This window comes from Tinamus guttatus, unplaced genomic scaffold (assembly GCF_059628265.1).
Source record: "Tinamus guttatus ecotype Peru unplaced genomic scaffold, ASM5962826v1 Tinamus_guttatus_pri_ptg000524l, whole genome shotgun sequence".
Lineage (NCBI taxonomy): Eukaryota > Metazoa > Chordata > Aves > Tinamiformes > Tinamidae > Tinamus > Tinamus guttatus.
In genome coordinates, this window is record NW_028289058.1 from 1,094,390 (window position 1) to 1,109,435 (window position 15,046).

The following is a 15,046-nucleotide window of genomic DNA, read 5'->3' on the forward strand; positions in this document are numbered from 1 at the left end:
ACAAAACCCACGTCAAATGGGACATTTTCAGTACAAAAGTGTTGATCAAAACAATGCCGTGATATTAATGCCAGTGCAGAACCAGCATCATAAATGTAATGGAAGTTACCCAAATCCCTTATAGGTGACTTCACTGCTCATCTTTATTTCTTCATCTCCAGAAAAGAATAAACTAATGGACCGTTCACATGAATAAGGAGACGAATGACATTCTGGATCATTATTCACCTGCCAAATAAAATACTAGTGTCAAAATCAGGTATTTGGAATACTAAGAGCATCATTAAATCTACACACCTAATATATACAAATTGAGAGTAGGACTGGGAGTAAATAGTATGGTCCCGTTTTTTTTCCCTTAAAGGTGTATAACTAGCTCTCTTTATGGAACAGTCTTTCCACAGCAGCAGTAGGATTTGAAAGCACACGCCTCAGTTTACACACAGCCATTTACTTTTTGGGCTAGAGCAACTAGTAGCATACACTGCTGCTAGATTACCTTGTAGAACCCTTTACTATGGTCTAAAATTATTTTTAATATCTTAAAATTAATGATTAGCATGTCCAACAAGAATAAAAGTGAACGTAAAAGTGAATTCCCCTACCTGTATGGAAAAACTCTGTTCCTCTAATTCAGTATGTCTCACAAGAGCGTATGTAGATTTCCCAGAAAAATAGTAATAGAGTCCATCAAATGTTTCAAAGTGGTATTGGCCCCATGTTCTGCATATATGATCTCTTTCAGCACCTGTGTTGTACACTAACAAACGGAGAGTCACTTAAGTAGCACTATCTTTTTGGATTCAGTATAGTCGAGAAGCAGTAGCACAGTGAGTTATATAGCACCACAGGGAGGGAAAAAAAAAAAAAAAAAGAGGGGGAAGGCAGGAGGAAAGAGAAGTCAGTCTGGCAGCTGTGGAGACTTGAACACAGTCCCAGAAACCTCGTGAGTTGTTGCTCTCTACACACCTGTCTGGCATGTTGGTCCAGTTGCATTAAATCGACTGCAGTTGCAAAGCTCTTTGTGGACACACTCGCCTCCATTAAAACACGTAAACGAATCTAAGCGGAAAAACAAGGCATTTAAAAAATAAATGGTGGCAATTTCCACTCTTAAGACTCAATTCTATCTTTGAATTCAACTCCACAAATGACAAGAGGTGTTAGCTGAAGAATCCCACAGGCCTCCACAATGGCAAACAGGGAAGCTGTGACATGCTTGAAGAAATAAAACCAGGTGCAGCTAAATCTACTGCACATTTAAAATATACAAAATAAAAATGGCCTTTTTAGTTAGTCTGTCATGCTTTAAGCCTCTTTAAGGAACAAATAAAGAATGTAAACTACTATTTCAAGGCCAAACAGCACAGGGCAATTGTCCTTTATATAAAGGGCTACGCATAACACTGGGGGTCACGGCCACGAGGAGGGCATCCTTACATAGGAAGCAGACTTGAGGATGCCAGCCACAGATCTGTCAACTGCATCAATCTTGTAACTTTTAAGCACACTAAGTGCAAGTACTTTCCATAAGCAGACAGAGAAGTACTGTGGTTTCTAGTTTTCTGAGACAGAAACATTTAAAAGAGGAAAAATTTGATACTCAAGTGCAAGACTGCTTTTCCCCAAAATCTCTATCAAAATATGCCAACGCGAGTCTTCACATTATGAGGAAAAGTCTGCATAAGCTGAAATAAACTTCTAGCTATCAAATTTATACCTACTAAAATACCTTTTTTTGACCATTGTAATACATTCACTTATTTTGCTAACATTTGCCCCTTCAAAATTTGAGTCTCCCTAGAAAAGAATTTGCATCTTAATCACTGTATATTATGCAAAAAAAGTCATAGTATTTGCAGTGCTTGAAGAAAAGAAACTGAAATAGTATTTATTGTCTGAGAATGAACAAACCACTGTACTTAAAAACTAGCTCTAAACATACAAGTTGCTTCAAAGAAAACGCTATTCGGAGAAATTGAAACTTTAGTCTTTTAATTTTCCTTATTTTTATAAATACAACTTTCTTGAAAAATAGTCTTTACAGATGAATTACCTAAGTGCTACCCTGAGACAGTAAAAATAAATAAATAAAAAGACTTCACAGAAAATGACATTTTCCTTCTGTCTCGGTAGAACCTTTATTTACAAAAGGTCTAATCAGCCAGTGGTGTGTCCTGCAGTCAGGACATACATGGAGCATATTCTATTCTAGAAGCCCATTTTACTGGTGCTCTTCAGTACCAGTTTCCTACCAACACATTTTACAGAAAGTGATGATTTTGTTTTGCCAGCAAAGAACTTCATCAGAAACAGTGCTATAGGACATAGCAAGTCACACACTCATCTCAGGAGCTTTCCATCCACTAAAAGAATCTGAAAGTGGGCAGCACATTGAGGGTATCCTGTGAGCATGTCCCAGCCCAAAGTAAGGTAAGTTCTGATAACAGACAGCGTTTTCAACAGGCTGCTATAAACAAGCACTAGCTTCATATTAAGCCCCTACTTTAGGTTGAACAACATTTTCAGATACCTCTGAAAAAAAATCCCATGTTCATGGTTTGCACATGTGTCTACCACACACAGATTGCATTTGGATGCAGCCACCAGGTTAACTGAGCTCCTGAAACATAATTCACATGCAAGCTTTTAACCTGTCAGAATGTATGGACCGTTAATGTATTGCCTTTAATGAGACCATTTGAAAAATGGTTCAGATCTCACTGTTAAGTCTTTCCAATACGTGATCAACGTAGAAGCTTTATGATATAAAAGGCCACATTTAAGTTTCTTCTGCTTTGTGCAATCTTAGAACTTAGAGTAACGTCTCTGTGCTCACTCAAGTGCTAGTTTAATACTAGAATTAGGAAGATTTCTCAAGAAACTTACATACTACTATTATTACGAACGTAAATTTACCCAAATTAGACCAGCTGATATTATATCTGGTCTTCAATTACAAGCTGACAGAATTATTAAGTTCCTGCATAATTTGTCAGTATTTCCTTGATGATATTTCTACAGCCTTTTTCATTTGCAAAACCACTAGAAAATATTTTTTTCCAATCTTTCCTTCCTCTCCCCAAAAATAAAATAAAAGGCCATGATTAAAAGAACAAAGCAGGCAGACAGGGTAAAAGAAAATGTTGCTCCGCCTGGTTAACTCAACTCTCCAGCTCCAATTCTTCTGCTGCCTGGCTCGGCTGAGCTCCGTTTTAACAATTAATACACGTAGAGAGGCCCCTCGTTACACTGCGAGCGAGCTGGCTGATTTACATGCACACAGCCAGCAAACTTGTCACGGAGGCAAGAGCCACATTCTTCTCATCCAGAGAGGCAGGCATTGATCTCTTTCATCTTGAGCGTGGTGAGCCCCGTGTAACTCGAGCTCAGGTCCCTTCTTTGCTTCTCTAAGATTCTGCCCCATTGCCTGTCCAGCTACAATACCTTGCAATTAGACTGCAAGTCATGTTCCTTTGAGCTGCAGAGGAAGTTAGTCCCCTTCTAATGTTGCAGGTTGACTGATTCTACTTTAGCGTGGCTCAGGTATCCTGCTCCAAGCCGTGTTTCTTCCGATGAAGTTTCAGCTCATCTGGGAGACACTTGCTGTTAAGTGGGCAGCATCTCTTTTGCTCCCTTTTAGAGAGGAAAGGAGTCGGTCACATCAGATCTAGTAAGTGACCTCGTATGATGAGCTTTTTTCCTTTTTATGAAGTCTTCTTCTGTCAACATATAATTCCAAGGAAATAAGATAACCATAGGTTTTGCACTTGCTCTTTGCAGGTAAATGTTTTGCATTATTGTATTGTTCCTTACAAGAAGAGTTCTGTGTGCAAAGATTTAGTTATCCTTAACCAGCGAATGAGAGGAATATGGTCATAATCCGGATCACATCCCATGATCTTACTACTGTGAATAGTGGGGACTTCTTTAATCAGGAATTTGGTCAATCAATTTCTAGCCAATTAATGTTGAAATCCTCAGCTATAAGAAACCCATTAGAAAGGGCTCATTCAGATCTTTGTCATTAAAGGAACAAAAATTCCTAAATAAACTGACCTATACTATCTCTCTATCACAAATTTAGGTCTCTTCCTGAAGCCTGAGAGGCATTGCATCACCTGCAGGAAGGGCAGAAACACCAAGGCTAAAATGAGCATTAAAATTAAGAAACAATATTTAAGAATATTGCATCCTTGGCTTACCTGACAGTGACCTCTTAAAAAGTTCTTAGCTCCTCTCTTTCTTTTGACATTATGACAGCTGAACACATTGGGCTGAAATCTGAAACTGAAAATTGACGAGACTTTTCCAGCAAAAAGTGGTAGGCCTGAGCATCATGATTCTGCCTGTGCAATGCATATTCTCACCAGTGGTGTCATCACAACCTGCAGGTCCCCTCGGTAGTAGGACCATCATTGCTGTGAAGGAACTTGTTTTGAGTTCCTCTTTTGAAGACCCCTGAACAGGGTCTTGAGCTCATTATCAGCATGGCCCTTTAAAAAAAAATGGGGCTGTAATCCAGCCTGCTTGTACTTTATTGAAAGCGTTCCTGGAGATCTCTGCCCTTGTAGCTCTTGTCTCTTGCTGAAAGGAGATGCTTAAGCAGCATCATGTAAACCTCACCATAGGAATTTCCAATCTACATTTTAAAAGTTTTAGGTAACTGTAGAAACTGTTTCTGCCTGGAAGCTTCTCAATTACTAGAAAGATCAATTAATTGATCGTTCATCAGATCAAGTATATGCCCCAAATTTTATTCTGGATTGAGGAAGTGGCAAAAAAAAAAAACCCCAAATCCACAGTTTGGCATAAAAAATTGCAAAAAATGCATTAACTAAATCTATTTCAATTTCTTAAAGATTATAAGTTATACCTGTGAATTTAAAATCAAATATTTTATTGAATATTTTAACTTTTGCTGGCAGCATTCTCAGATTTTCATGTTTTATAACTTCACATAACTTCTACCATGCACATTCTTCAGAAGGCTTCCAGGGTCCTCTGACTACAGAAGAATTAATGCAATAAACTTGATGTCTCTGTGTACATTTTCTTGCACTGTCTTTTGCCCTTCAACTAAGTCTTTGAAATGTCCATAATGACAGTATTTGTGACATACAGGTTTCAGCAGGATGCAGTACAGACTTGAAAGGAGGACAAATACCTCATTACAACAGGATGCAAAATTTTGCTTTTTGAGATTCTTCGGTGAATGAGTAGGATGTTATTTTAATCCTTCGCTGCTCAGAAACTTCCAGTTAGCTGCAGATTTTCTGCTCTGATGCATCTCTTGAAATCAATCTTTAAATGTTCTTATTATAAGAGACGAGTTTCCTTCTACAGTAGTAGTGACCTGCATCATTAAAGATTCATGCCTGCTACATCGCTTTACTGGAAGAAGGTTTAAAATCTCTTAGGACCTTATCTTAGGCTCCTAGGACCTGTCAACAGTTGTGTTAAACTCACCTGCATTAACAATTTGCTTTGCTGATCCAAAATTCCTAATATGCTTTTGAATCTTGTTTGTTTTAAACTTAATATGAAAAATAGATAGGTGTGGAGGGAAGTTAAAAGCTTTAATAGCTATGTAAGCAAAGTGTTATCTGTTGTCAACTGCTCTGGTTCTCATATTTAAAGAAACTAACAAGAATTTCTTTCATTTTATCTTAATTTCATATTTACTCCTACTAAACCAAGCTTCTTTGTTCCTCTGAAATACACCGGACATTAGATTGCTTTCTAAACTGCATAACTTGAGTAACACAAGGAAAAGGTGAAGATCTCTAATGAGTTATAAACCATGCACCTTTCATATGAAAAGCCCACATAAAACAAGTTCAGTTAGAGCTACACAGGAAAGGACGTGATCAAAAAATAATATTAATAATTTTCATACATATAACTCATCACTAGACTTGTGAAAGAAGTAAAACATACCTTATTGGCTGATAAAAAATTAAAAATCAATCACCTAGTATTTCAGAGAACCCTGCATCAGTGCAAACCCCGGTTCAAGTGTAACAGTTGGCATCTCCCTTCAGACAGGTCAAAATGACACTATTGTTCCAAGGGTTCACAATGTGTGTTGCCATGGCCCTGCTTTCTTATGAAATGTGGGAAAGAGTAGTAGTTTCAGTCACACTCAACACCGTGAAAAGAAGGTAGCAGAAACTCCTAAACAAAGCAGGACAGGTTGGGCTTTTCATTTTCTTTTAAAAAGATGTCTTTCACTCACACACAGTGAGAAGCTCTATTTCCCAGAGTTTACATGAATTTAAAAATCCACTGTTTAAAGGATTTAATGATCATCACTTTATTTAAGTATGGACACTCATTAATAATTTTTAAAGCACCTCTTTAACAAGACTGTATTGCCAAAGTAAGCACATTAGGAATGAGAAAAACCTTATGTCATATCAGGTATTAGTACAGGATTATAAGAGGGAAAACAGTAAATTTATCCCATGGTACCACAGCAGGGGAACAAACTTAATTCCACATCTCCTTTAAAAGCTTACACATGTGACAAGTTATCATCAAATACCTAATACCGAATTCATTCTCCCTCTTTCTAGGTTTGTCCTGCCCTTTTTTAAAAGCAAAACACACGCTTGGCAAAGTCAAATATAGGGAGTTGAACAATTCTGCACTTAAAATGTGCAAGGATTACAGCAACAAATTGCTTAGTATGTTCTGTACCTCTTTGACAGATGCTTTATTTGGTAAAGGAGATAAATAGATTTAAGAAAACTGCTTCTTCTGGTCAATAATCTTGTTCAACCCTTCAGAGCAGAGGGAGTTGTACTAGTATCCACTGCTCTATTTCTAGGCTAAGTTTATCTCCTGGAGTAGAGAGGTTCATAACAATATACACATTAATTACAATTCATATTAATAAGTTTTTATTTATTTAAATAAGATCCTCCTACTCTTTCTACCTTTGCATTCAGGGATACACTCCTCAAAAGCATCTGAAAACAGTGTTTCAACGTGCTTGTTAACACAGAAATCAAAAGTTTTTGGAGATACCACCTCTCTAACCACATTTGCTAGGAGTCCTGTCCACCTACCAGCCTTACATTTTGCTCTATAAAGTCAGGGCAGGGGGGAAATAAAGACCCAGAGTATTCGCTATTAGGTAAGCCAAAAGTGCAGTTCAACCCTGCACACTTACTGAAGGAAAACTCAATGTTTTACAACATTTCCAACTAAAATTATTTTGAATTTCTTTACATCCTTTATACGAGACAAATATGAAACGGGTTTTACAGAAGAGCTAATGTAGATGACTTTTAACCTTGAGTAAAGAAATTAAAGCCTGTTCACTTAATTGCTGAAGGTAAGATTGAATAACAATATCAAGACGCAAGCTCTTTAAAATACTTGACTAGTACTGCAAGTTCATGGCTAAAGGCACCTCATCCAGCTAACCTGGATTAAAAACAGCGTACCCATACTTTTTCTTTTCCTGAGGAAATGTAATAACAACAACAAAAATGTTTCCCACCACACAGGAGGTACAGAACAGGTGATTTATTTGCTTCTAGGCATCTATGCACATTTTAAAATATCTCAAAAAATGGGCAGACTGGCCTGGTGAAATTTCTTTGTCTGAAAGAAACTACTATTAAAGATGCCCTTTCAAATGATTAAACGTGCTTCTAGTTTGAATGTAAGGCTAGTACAGACCACATGATTAATTGCCATACACTTGCAGCCCTTCAAGGCCAATCAAGCTCGGCCCCCTTATTTGAAGGTCTATGATAGCTTTTTATTGATATTTTTCTTTACTAACTAAATGGTGCAAAATACAAACAAAAAAAATTTATTTCAGATAGAAACAATAAATAACTTACTGGATGGTCCACACTTCATACTGCGCGGTCTTCTGTTCTGAGCTGAAGGTATTGTAGATGAAGCATTATAAGCTGCCATTCTGAATTCCTTTCAAAGACAACAACAATCCATTTAAATGGCTATAACTAAGACACTTCATTCACAGACTAAAAAGAAGATTTCAAATTTCCTACTTAGTAAGCTCACTGCTTTTTACAGGGTTATTAATGAGTTGTCAACAAGCAGCATTGTAGCATATAGTCATTCTATATTAAAGACTTCTATAAAAGAACATCACAGCACATCACGTCTGAGACAACAGGCAGATTTTAAGCTAGTTAAGCCAAAGCACCTATGAAAATTAAAAAACTGCATGCACAAACACCCCTATGTGTTCTTTGTCATATTCTTTTCATTCCAACAATTACAACCTCTACACTCTGACACAAACAACATAATTCTCAGTATAAGAAACTTGCAGTTTTGGAAATCCTTAGACTTAGGTTACCATTACTTTAGATGATCTTATAGTAAACGCATGCAGAAATCACTAAACACAACCATAATTATTAACAGGATCTCCTGTAAGGCATAATCGTGCCCTATTTTCAAGGCTCCAATCCAAAACACAATGAGGGAGGGTCTTCCCACCAAACTTAGTTAGGACCATGTTAGCTACCAAAATCTTTCCTACCATCTTCTCCTTCAGTCTTTCTCAGTTACTTTAACTTGGGGAAATGGGACAAGACCTGACCATAAATCTTAAAATTATTTGATTTTTTTCATAGCATTTCTTTCAGAGGAAACAGTATCAAAGATAACCAATTACATTCTTGGAATTATTCTGTTCTTGTAATACAAAAAGTATTTCCATGCCAGGTCTTGTAGGAAGCGTGCTTTGAGGAAGCAACATTATGTTTTTAGCTACATCTAGGAGATGTTTTAGATCTTACAACAGTCACGTCAACCAAAGGCACATTAGTTAGCAAAGTAGCTCTAAGAAATGTTCAGTGACAACAGTGTTATTTGATAACAAACTGTTAGCTACATTTTGTATGTAGATTGCAACAAGTATTTCAGAAAAAAAAATCCTAAATAACATTATATGCAACACCAGCCACATCTGCATAGGGTTAAGTTTATTGCATTCAGTTTTAATGTCCTGGAGTTTTACCACTCACTTTCCCTAGCGCTGTGCACGATTCCGCAAATATTTGTAAACTAGCAGCTATATCCCATATTCAGCTTATCTAGATATTTAAGAAGGAAATATTTTTAGTAGATACATCATTTATTGAGTACATGTGGATGCAACACTCTCTGCAGAGAGTTTAACCACTGCCTCTAAGCATTACTTTAAAAATTACCTCTTCCTCTTGAGAAAACCAAGAGCAGCAACATGTAAAAATGCCCTAGTTTTAGAGGGTTTAAATAGCTGGAAACACTACTCTTAATACTCTTACAACACTTTCGATTTCTAACTAACACTGATTTTTTTTTTCTCTCTCTCTCTCTCTCTCTCTTCTGAATATACTTCTTGCAAAAGAGTGTGTTGAAAGATTTACCTCAGGAAGCTCAAACAGAAGATAACAACTTTCTGCAGCATCTTGGAAATAATTATTCAAAAAAAATTCCATCAACAAGGATTTAGTCTTTTCATTGGTTGATTTTGGTACCAGTCTGCAGGTACATACATGCCTCTTGCCCAACGGAGCATCTCCAAGAAGTAATGGAGGGAAAGCTGGGACACAGGCAGGGTTTCTCCGTGGAGAGGCCAGCGAGGGCCACGGAAGCCACCAAGATCAGCCACAACCAGAAGCCAGCGCCAGACTGCTGCAAGGCGACGCCATCACCTGCCTTACTTAGCGTGAAAAGTCCAGTAATTTCTGTCACAGTGGACCTCTGCTTCCCTTGAAGTGAGGGCATTTTCTACTATCTTTTGATATCTAAGAGGGGCCTTTTCTCCAGGTCCTTCCTCGGCAGCAGTGCTACAAAACTTGCTTGATGCTGCTGTGAGGACCAACCCTAGAGGATCAGAAACGGCAACACTGTCATCGGAAGGAAGAGCCTCAAGTGAGGCACCTCAGAAAGCCGTTTTTAAGGATGGAAACGGGACTATCGCGGGGGCACCGCAGGCGACGCCTCAGGCAGCGCGGGAAACGGCGGGCGCCGCCATCACGTGCCCGAGGGCCGCCCGCCGCCATCTCCCATGGGCGCCCATTCCGTCCCCCCCGCGCCCGGACCAACCTGCGTCTCCCCTCTCGGCGGGTCGTCGCCGTCGAGCTGCGCCCGGGTGCCCCACGGGGACGGGGCTGAAAGGAAAGGGCGACAGGTTAGCGCCGCCGGCACCGCGGAGGGAGGGAGGGAGGAAGGGACCCCCCGCCGCCACCCCGCGGGGCTCACCGGGCCGCAGGCTGGCGCACAGCAGCGCCCCGAGGAGCAGCCGGACCTCCATGCGGGCGGCAGCGGCTTCCCCACGCGACAGCGGCGGCGACATCGGCCGCTACCTGCGGCCGGCGCTCCTGCCCGCCCCGCAGGCGGGGTCTGCGCGGCCCCGCCCGCCATGCTGGGCGGCAGGTGCCGGAGAGGGCGGGAAGGCGCCGACTCCGCGGCCTCTTGGGGGACTTTTTTTTTTTTTTTTTTTTGGGATTTTTTACCCCGTTTCCCGCGATCCTGAGGCTCGTGGCTCGGCGGCAGCAGGCGGAGCCCTTCCGCGGGCCGGGCCACGCCGCGCGGCGAGGTCGCCTCAGGGGCGCCTCGCGCCCGGAAAGGAAACGAGCGTTGAGGAGGGAATAGCGAAATGGCGGAGCCGGGGGCACAGCGGAGCCCCCTGAGTCACACCTGTGAGGTTCACTCACAGGCCGAGCCACACCTGTGAGCTCCTGGCAAGCCTTTGCCTTCCTTACCACACACTCCCAATCTCGTGTTTGGAGCTCTCTGTAGACCCTCTGCATGTTTGTTTTTCCTTTTTTTCCTTTTTCCCTTTTTTTTTTTTTTTAACGATTTAGTGTGTTATACTTGCTACCTTTACATTATTTTTTTCTTCCCCTTTTCTCGCCCCTCTATTTTTTTTCCCCTCTGTCTTTTTCCCTCTCCCATCTGCCGCTGCCTCTCTCCCTGTCTTTCCTCAGGTTTGCAGATCTTATAACAGGAGCTTTAGAAGCTGCTCCGTACCAGGTGAGAAACTGTCTCAGATGAAAAGGGCCCCTTTTGACTGCTTTGGGAAGTCTGTTAACAGTAAGTCATTAAAAAGATCTCTTTTCTGCCTTTGTAATTTGTCCCTGTGGATTGTGTTTCTTGCTGCAACAAGTGTTTCATTTCTAATGAAATGGTGGAAAACCAGTGATGTTTTCTCCAAGAATGCAGTGCCCCCCTGTCAGTGCTGAAGGAGTTGATGTGTGAAAGAAGGGGAGGCAGAAAGGGGATTCTTCAACCAGCAATCCCTTTTCTAAATAATACTGTACATTCTTTTTTTTTTTTTTTTTTTTTTTAAAGAAACGTGTACTATCGTCAGCCCATGGCAGAGTCCATCTACCCTGGTGCACCATGCACTTGGCTTTGGTACCCTTTCTCTGATCCAGATTGCATCAATGGGAGTTGAGAAAGTAGATCAAAAGCAACGGGTATCAGTTTACACAACACACATTTAAACGCATTTCTTTGCCTAGTAAATGGGCTGTCTACTTTATCCATTTTCCCTTAAAGCCACAAGTAGCAAACAGTATCTGGCACCTGTATAAAGCTCATTTAGATGCACTATGATTTCTCACTAAGAAGGATTTTATTACACAAAACTAGTAAGTTATCATTGTATTGGCTTTTAATATCATATGTTTCAGAACTATCTTGCAAATGTACTAATTATTAAGCTTGCTGTTTTGGAGCGTGGGATAGCTTTGTAAGCTTGTTTGCTCTGTGCTTGTGTGGAGAGAAGTACAGGAATTCTCGTAACAGAGCAGATTAATAGCCCATCTTTTTTTTTTTTTAATTTTTTCTCTGGTATACTCTTTGCCTGGTGACAGGTATACTCTTTGCCTGGTGACATAGAGCAGTTTTCAAATAAGTATTTTGCTACAGGAGGAAGAGTTTTTGATTTCAGGTACATTTATTGTCTCTTTCTTTCAAACTTACCTAACTCTTTCAGCTGATGAAAGATTTACTCCTGCGAAGACTTCAGACGTGACTGATATATATCAATTAATATTTTAATCTGTATGTAAGTTTAAAGGAATCCTATGTTATTTTATCTGTGTCCCTTACATTTCACATGTTTCACATACCCTTTTTTCACTATCAAATATAAGATAATTTTGTTTTGCATATGTAGGGAAGACATTATGTGGCTGTGTATCTAGTGCTTAGATAGGCTTTCAATACTGCGTGCCACTACAGGTTACGTTAGGAAGAAGAGAAAACATTTGTGTGAGTTCCATTTCTGATACAGGAAAGTTTTGATTTCTGAAAACAGATTTTGTGCTTATTTGAATACATGTTTAAAATTCATTTCTCTTTTTCATCCTTGACACCTGAAAGGGCAAAACAGCATCACCTGTAGCGTTGAAATGTTCCAATACAGCAAAGCCATCTTCTGAAAGCCATAAGAGCAATTTCTAAAGGTTTTCACACCAATAATGTAATGAGTTTCAGTTTAGATTTGTATTTTTTTATATATTTTTTTTGTGTGTGTCTTTATATACATTTCCACCCTGTCAGAAGGAGGGTAGAGTAAGCTACCTGTGCTTATGTAACCTGTTGCATTAATTCTTTCTAGAGTTACATAGGCTGTGAGTGCCATGGGGCTAGGGACATAGGCTAGCTGGGCTCCTGCCCTTTCTTCTAGTCTTAATTGTAGAAGTCTGTGTTACCCTGTACTAGATTAAAAAAATGGGAAAAAGAACCAGCCCAAGACAAAATTACCTAAGTAAGATTAGTCTGAAACAGGCTTCTTTCTGGACACTCTGAGCTTGATTCCGATCCAGATACAGGGTGGCAGTTGGCAAGTCAGCTATAGCAGCTGAGCTGTGTATATAAGTAAAACTATTCCTTTAGTGGGAAAGCCTGGTAGAAGTGAGATCAGGTTTTAAACCCAACATAAAATCATAAATCGAACTCCTCTTCCTTACATAAAAGTAAAAATCACTGAGATTATACAATTCACCGAAACAATTCCTTTTTCCCTCCTTCCAGGTGTTAGCATGCTTCAAGTCCCACATCTTCAAGCTCTTTAAGTACCAGGGCTAGAGACATCCGTACTTAAACAGCAGAAGATGTTGGGCTGTATCCACAGGAAGCGCTCACTGTAATGCAGGGACGAGCAGCGTGTTGCGCGCGTGCCTCTGAATCTCAAAGCCCCGGCAATGTAGGGTAATGGGGGAGCCCTCGCCTGGGGTTCAAGCAAGCAGAAGCCTCCTGGTCAGTCACCAAGGGCAGAGCTTGGAGCCGGCACGGAGGAGGAGGAGGAGGAGGAAGGCAGCAGCGGCGCCTCCCTCGCGGCCGAGGGGCGGTCAGTGCGGGCGCTGCCGCTTCCCGCACGGCAGCGCGCCATGGAGCGGCGGGTGGCGCGGGAGTTCAGGCACAAGGTAAGGGGGTCTGGCCTCCCAAAGGGGAGGCAGAGGCGAAACCGCTCCTCGGGAGGGCTTGTTTGTTATTCAGGGTTCGACATGATATTCTCGCCCCCCAAACGCTAACCGTGTCAGAAACCCTTGTTGTGGTGGTGGTGGTGAGTTCGCGTCCGCAGCTCTGCGCAGTAGCGGCTGGGGCTCAGGAGAGTCCAGAGCTGCCTTAGCTTTCCTGCGACGTGCATTTGTGCGAGTGCAGCCATGTGCAAAAGCGCCTGGTACACGGAGCTGCTCGAGCCGCCTGGCGCGTCGTTTTGTCATTGACCCCGACAAATAAGTTCCTGGCAGGGCTCAGAGCTGCATGAGCAAAATAAGCTCAAAGAGTACTTTTAAAAAAGGAGTGGGGGGAAAAAGATGCGTACAATTAAGGGATATTTTTCTACAGTAGTTTATGACAAAGTTTTTAGTACTTTTTTTATTTTCTTCTCTGTAAGTATATGGGGTTACTCTGAGCTAGTTCCAGAAAATACAGTAATGTAATGTTGTGTTTTGTAGCAATTAGACATGAACTGGTAATAAAACCCTTAGGCTTGTAAGGTTTGCTAAAATGAAGTAGAAGGGCTGCAAAGAACCACTTATATACAAATTGAAGTATAGAAACTTCAAGGACCTGGGTACTGTGTATTGATGACTACAGCTATCAAGCTAGTTGTTTCTGCCTTGCTGCTTATTATTGTATAACTCAGCAGTGAATTGTGCAACAGGTCTATAAAGTCTGGGCAAATAGTTACCATCCTGAACCTTAAACCTTCTTCCTTCTCTGCTGTAATTCATAAATTATGCTAGTCCCACCCAGCTGACACAGGAAGCTTATCACCCATATTCCTTGGTGAAAGTAAATGAGACGTGTCTACATAAAAATGGTGTATCTAAGTAAGACAGTATTAGAGCAGGAGTTTTTCTTTAAATTGTTTTGTTTCAGCATTTCAGCATGCTTTTAGTGGCCACTGTAGCGTTTCAATATCTTGTTTTCTTGCTTTAGCTATGTCAAAAACCAAAATAGGCAGCCACAGTATTGGAGTTTCTTGTTAATTGCTTCCCACAGCTTGCCATTGTTTTTGTTGTTGCTATTATCTTTTTAATCAGTTCTCCTTATCAACCAGGCAGGAATCTTAGTGATAAATTATTCTCAAGTATATTGGCCAGTTCTTTCATTTCCTCAAATAGTTTTTCAAGACCTGGCAGTTCGAATACAGCTTTATGGTAATTTTTGAAAGTTGGCAGATTGGGCTACTGCTACCATAGTGCATCACTGTAATAAGCATTTTTTGGTGTGGAAAATTCCATATTTTTCACAGTTTTTATTCTACAGAATAACCTGATATAGACCTCTTGCAGACTCTTTTGGTATCTAGGTGTAATTTTTGTGGTGATTTCTTATTAACTGAAATGAACAAAACAGTGTGTGATATATTTAGTAAGAAATCAAGCATATCGAGCTCTATTTCTCACTAAAGAAGCTTAGAGTAGAATTTATATGTATACTGATATGTATACTAAAAATCGAGCTTATATGTATATAACAACAAAGTGAAACTTGCACAACTACTATACTGTCATTTAAATAAGGAATATATCATACATTAACG

General features: G+C 40.3%; 2 protein-coding genes across 2 annotated transcripts in view; one reads left to right on the forward strand and one right to left on the reverse strand.

Annotated features, from left to right (window-relative positions):
• Positions 1-10,294, reverse strand: part of OTOG (otogelin) — an 87,832-nt gene extending 77,538 nt beyond the window's left edge. Inside the window, 6 exon segments of the mRNA XM_088533854.1 lie at positions 110-228; positions 606-760; positions 970-1,062; positions 7,860-7,947; positions 10,087-10,151; positions 10,243-10,294. Of these exon segments, the coding sequence (XP_088389980.1) occupies positions 110-228; positions 606-760; positions 970-1,062; positions 7,860-7,947; positions 10,087-10,151; positions 10,243-10,294 (572 nt within the window).
• Positions 10,295-13,370: 3,076 nt separating this feature from the next.
• USH1C (USH1 protein network component harmonin) overlaps positions 13,371-15,046 on the forward strand; it is a 38,560-nt gene continuing 36,884 nt past the window's right edge. Inside the window, exon 1 of the mRNA XM_088533819.1 lies at positions 13,371-13,418. Within this exon, the coding sequence (XP_088389945.1) occupies positions 13,383-13,418 (36 nt within the window). The 5' untranslated portion in view covers positions 13,371-13,382. The remainder of the gene's footprint in view (positions 13,419-15,046) is intronic.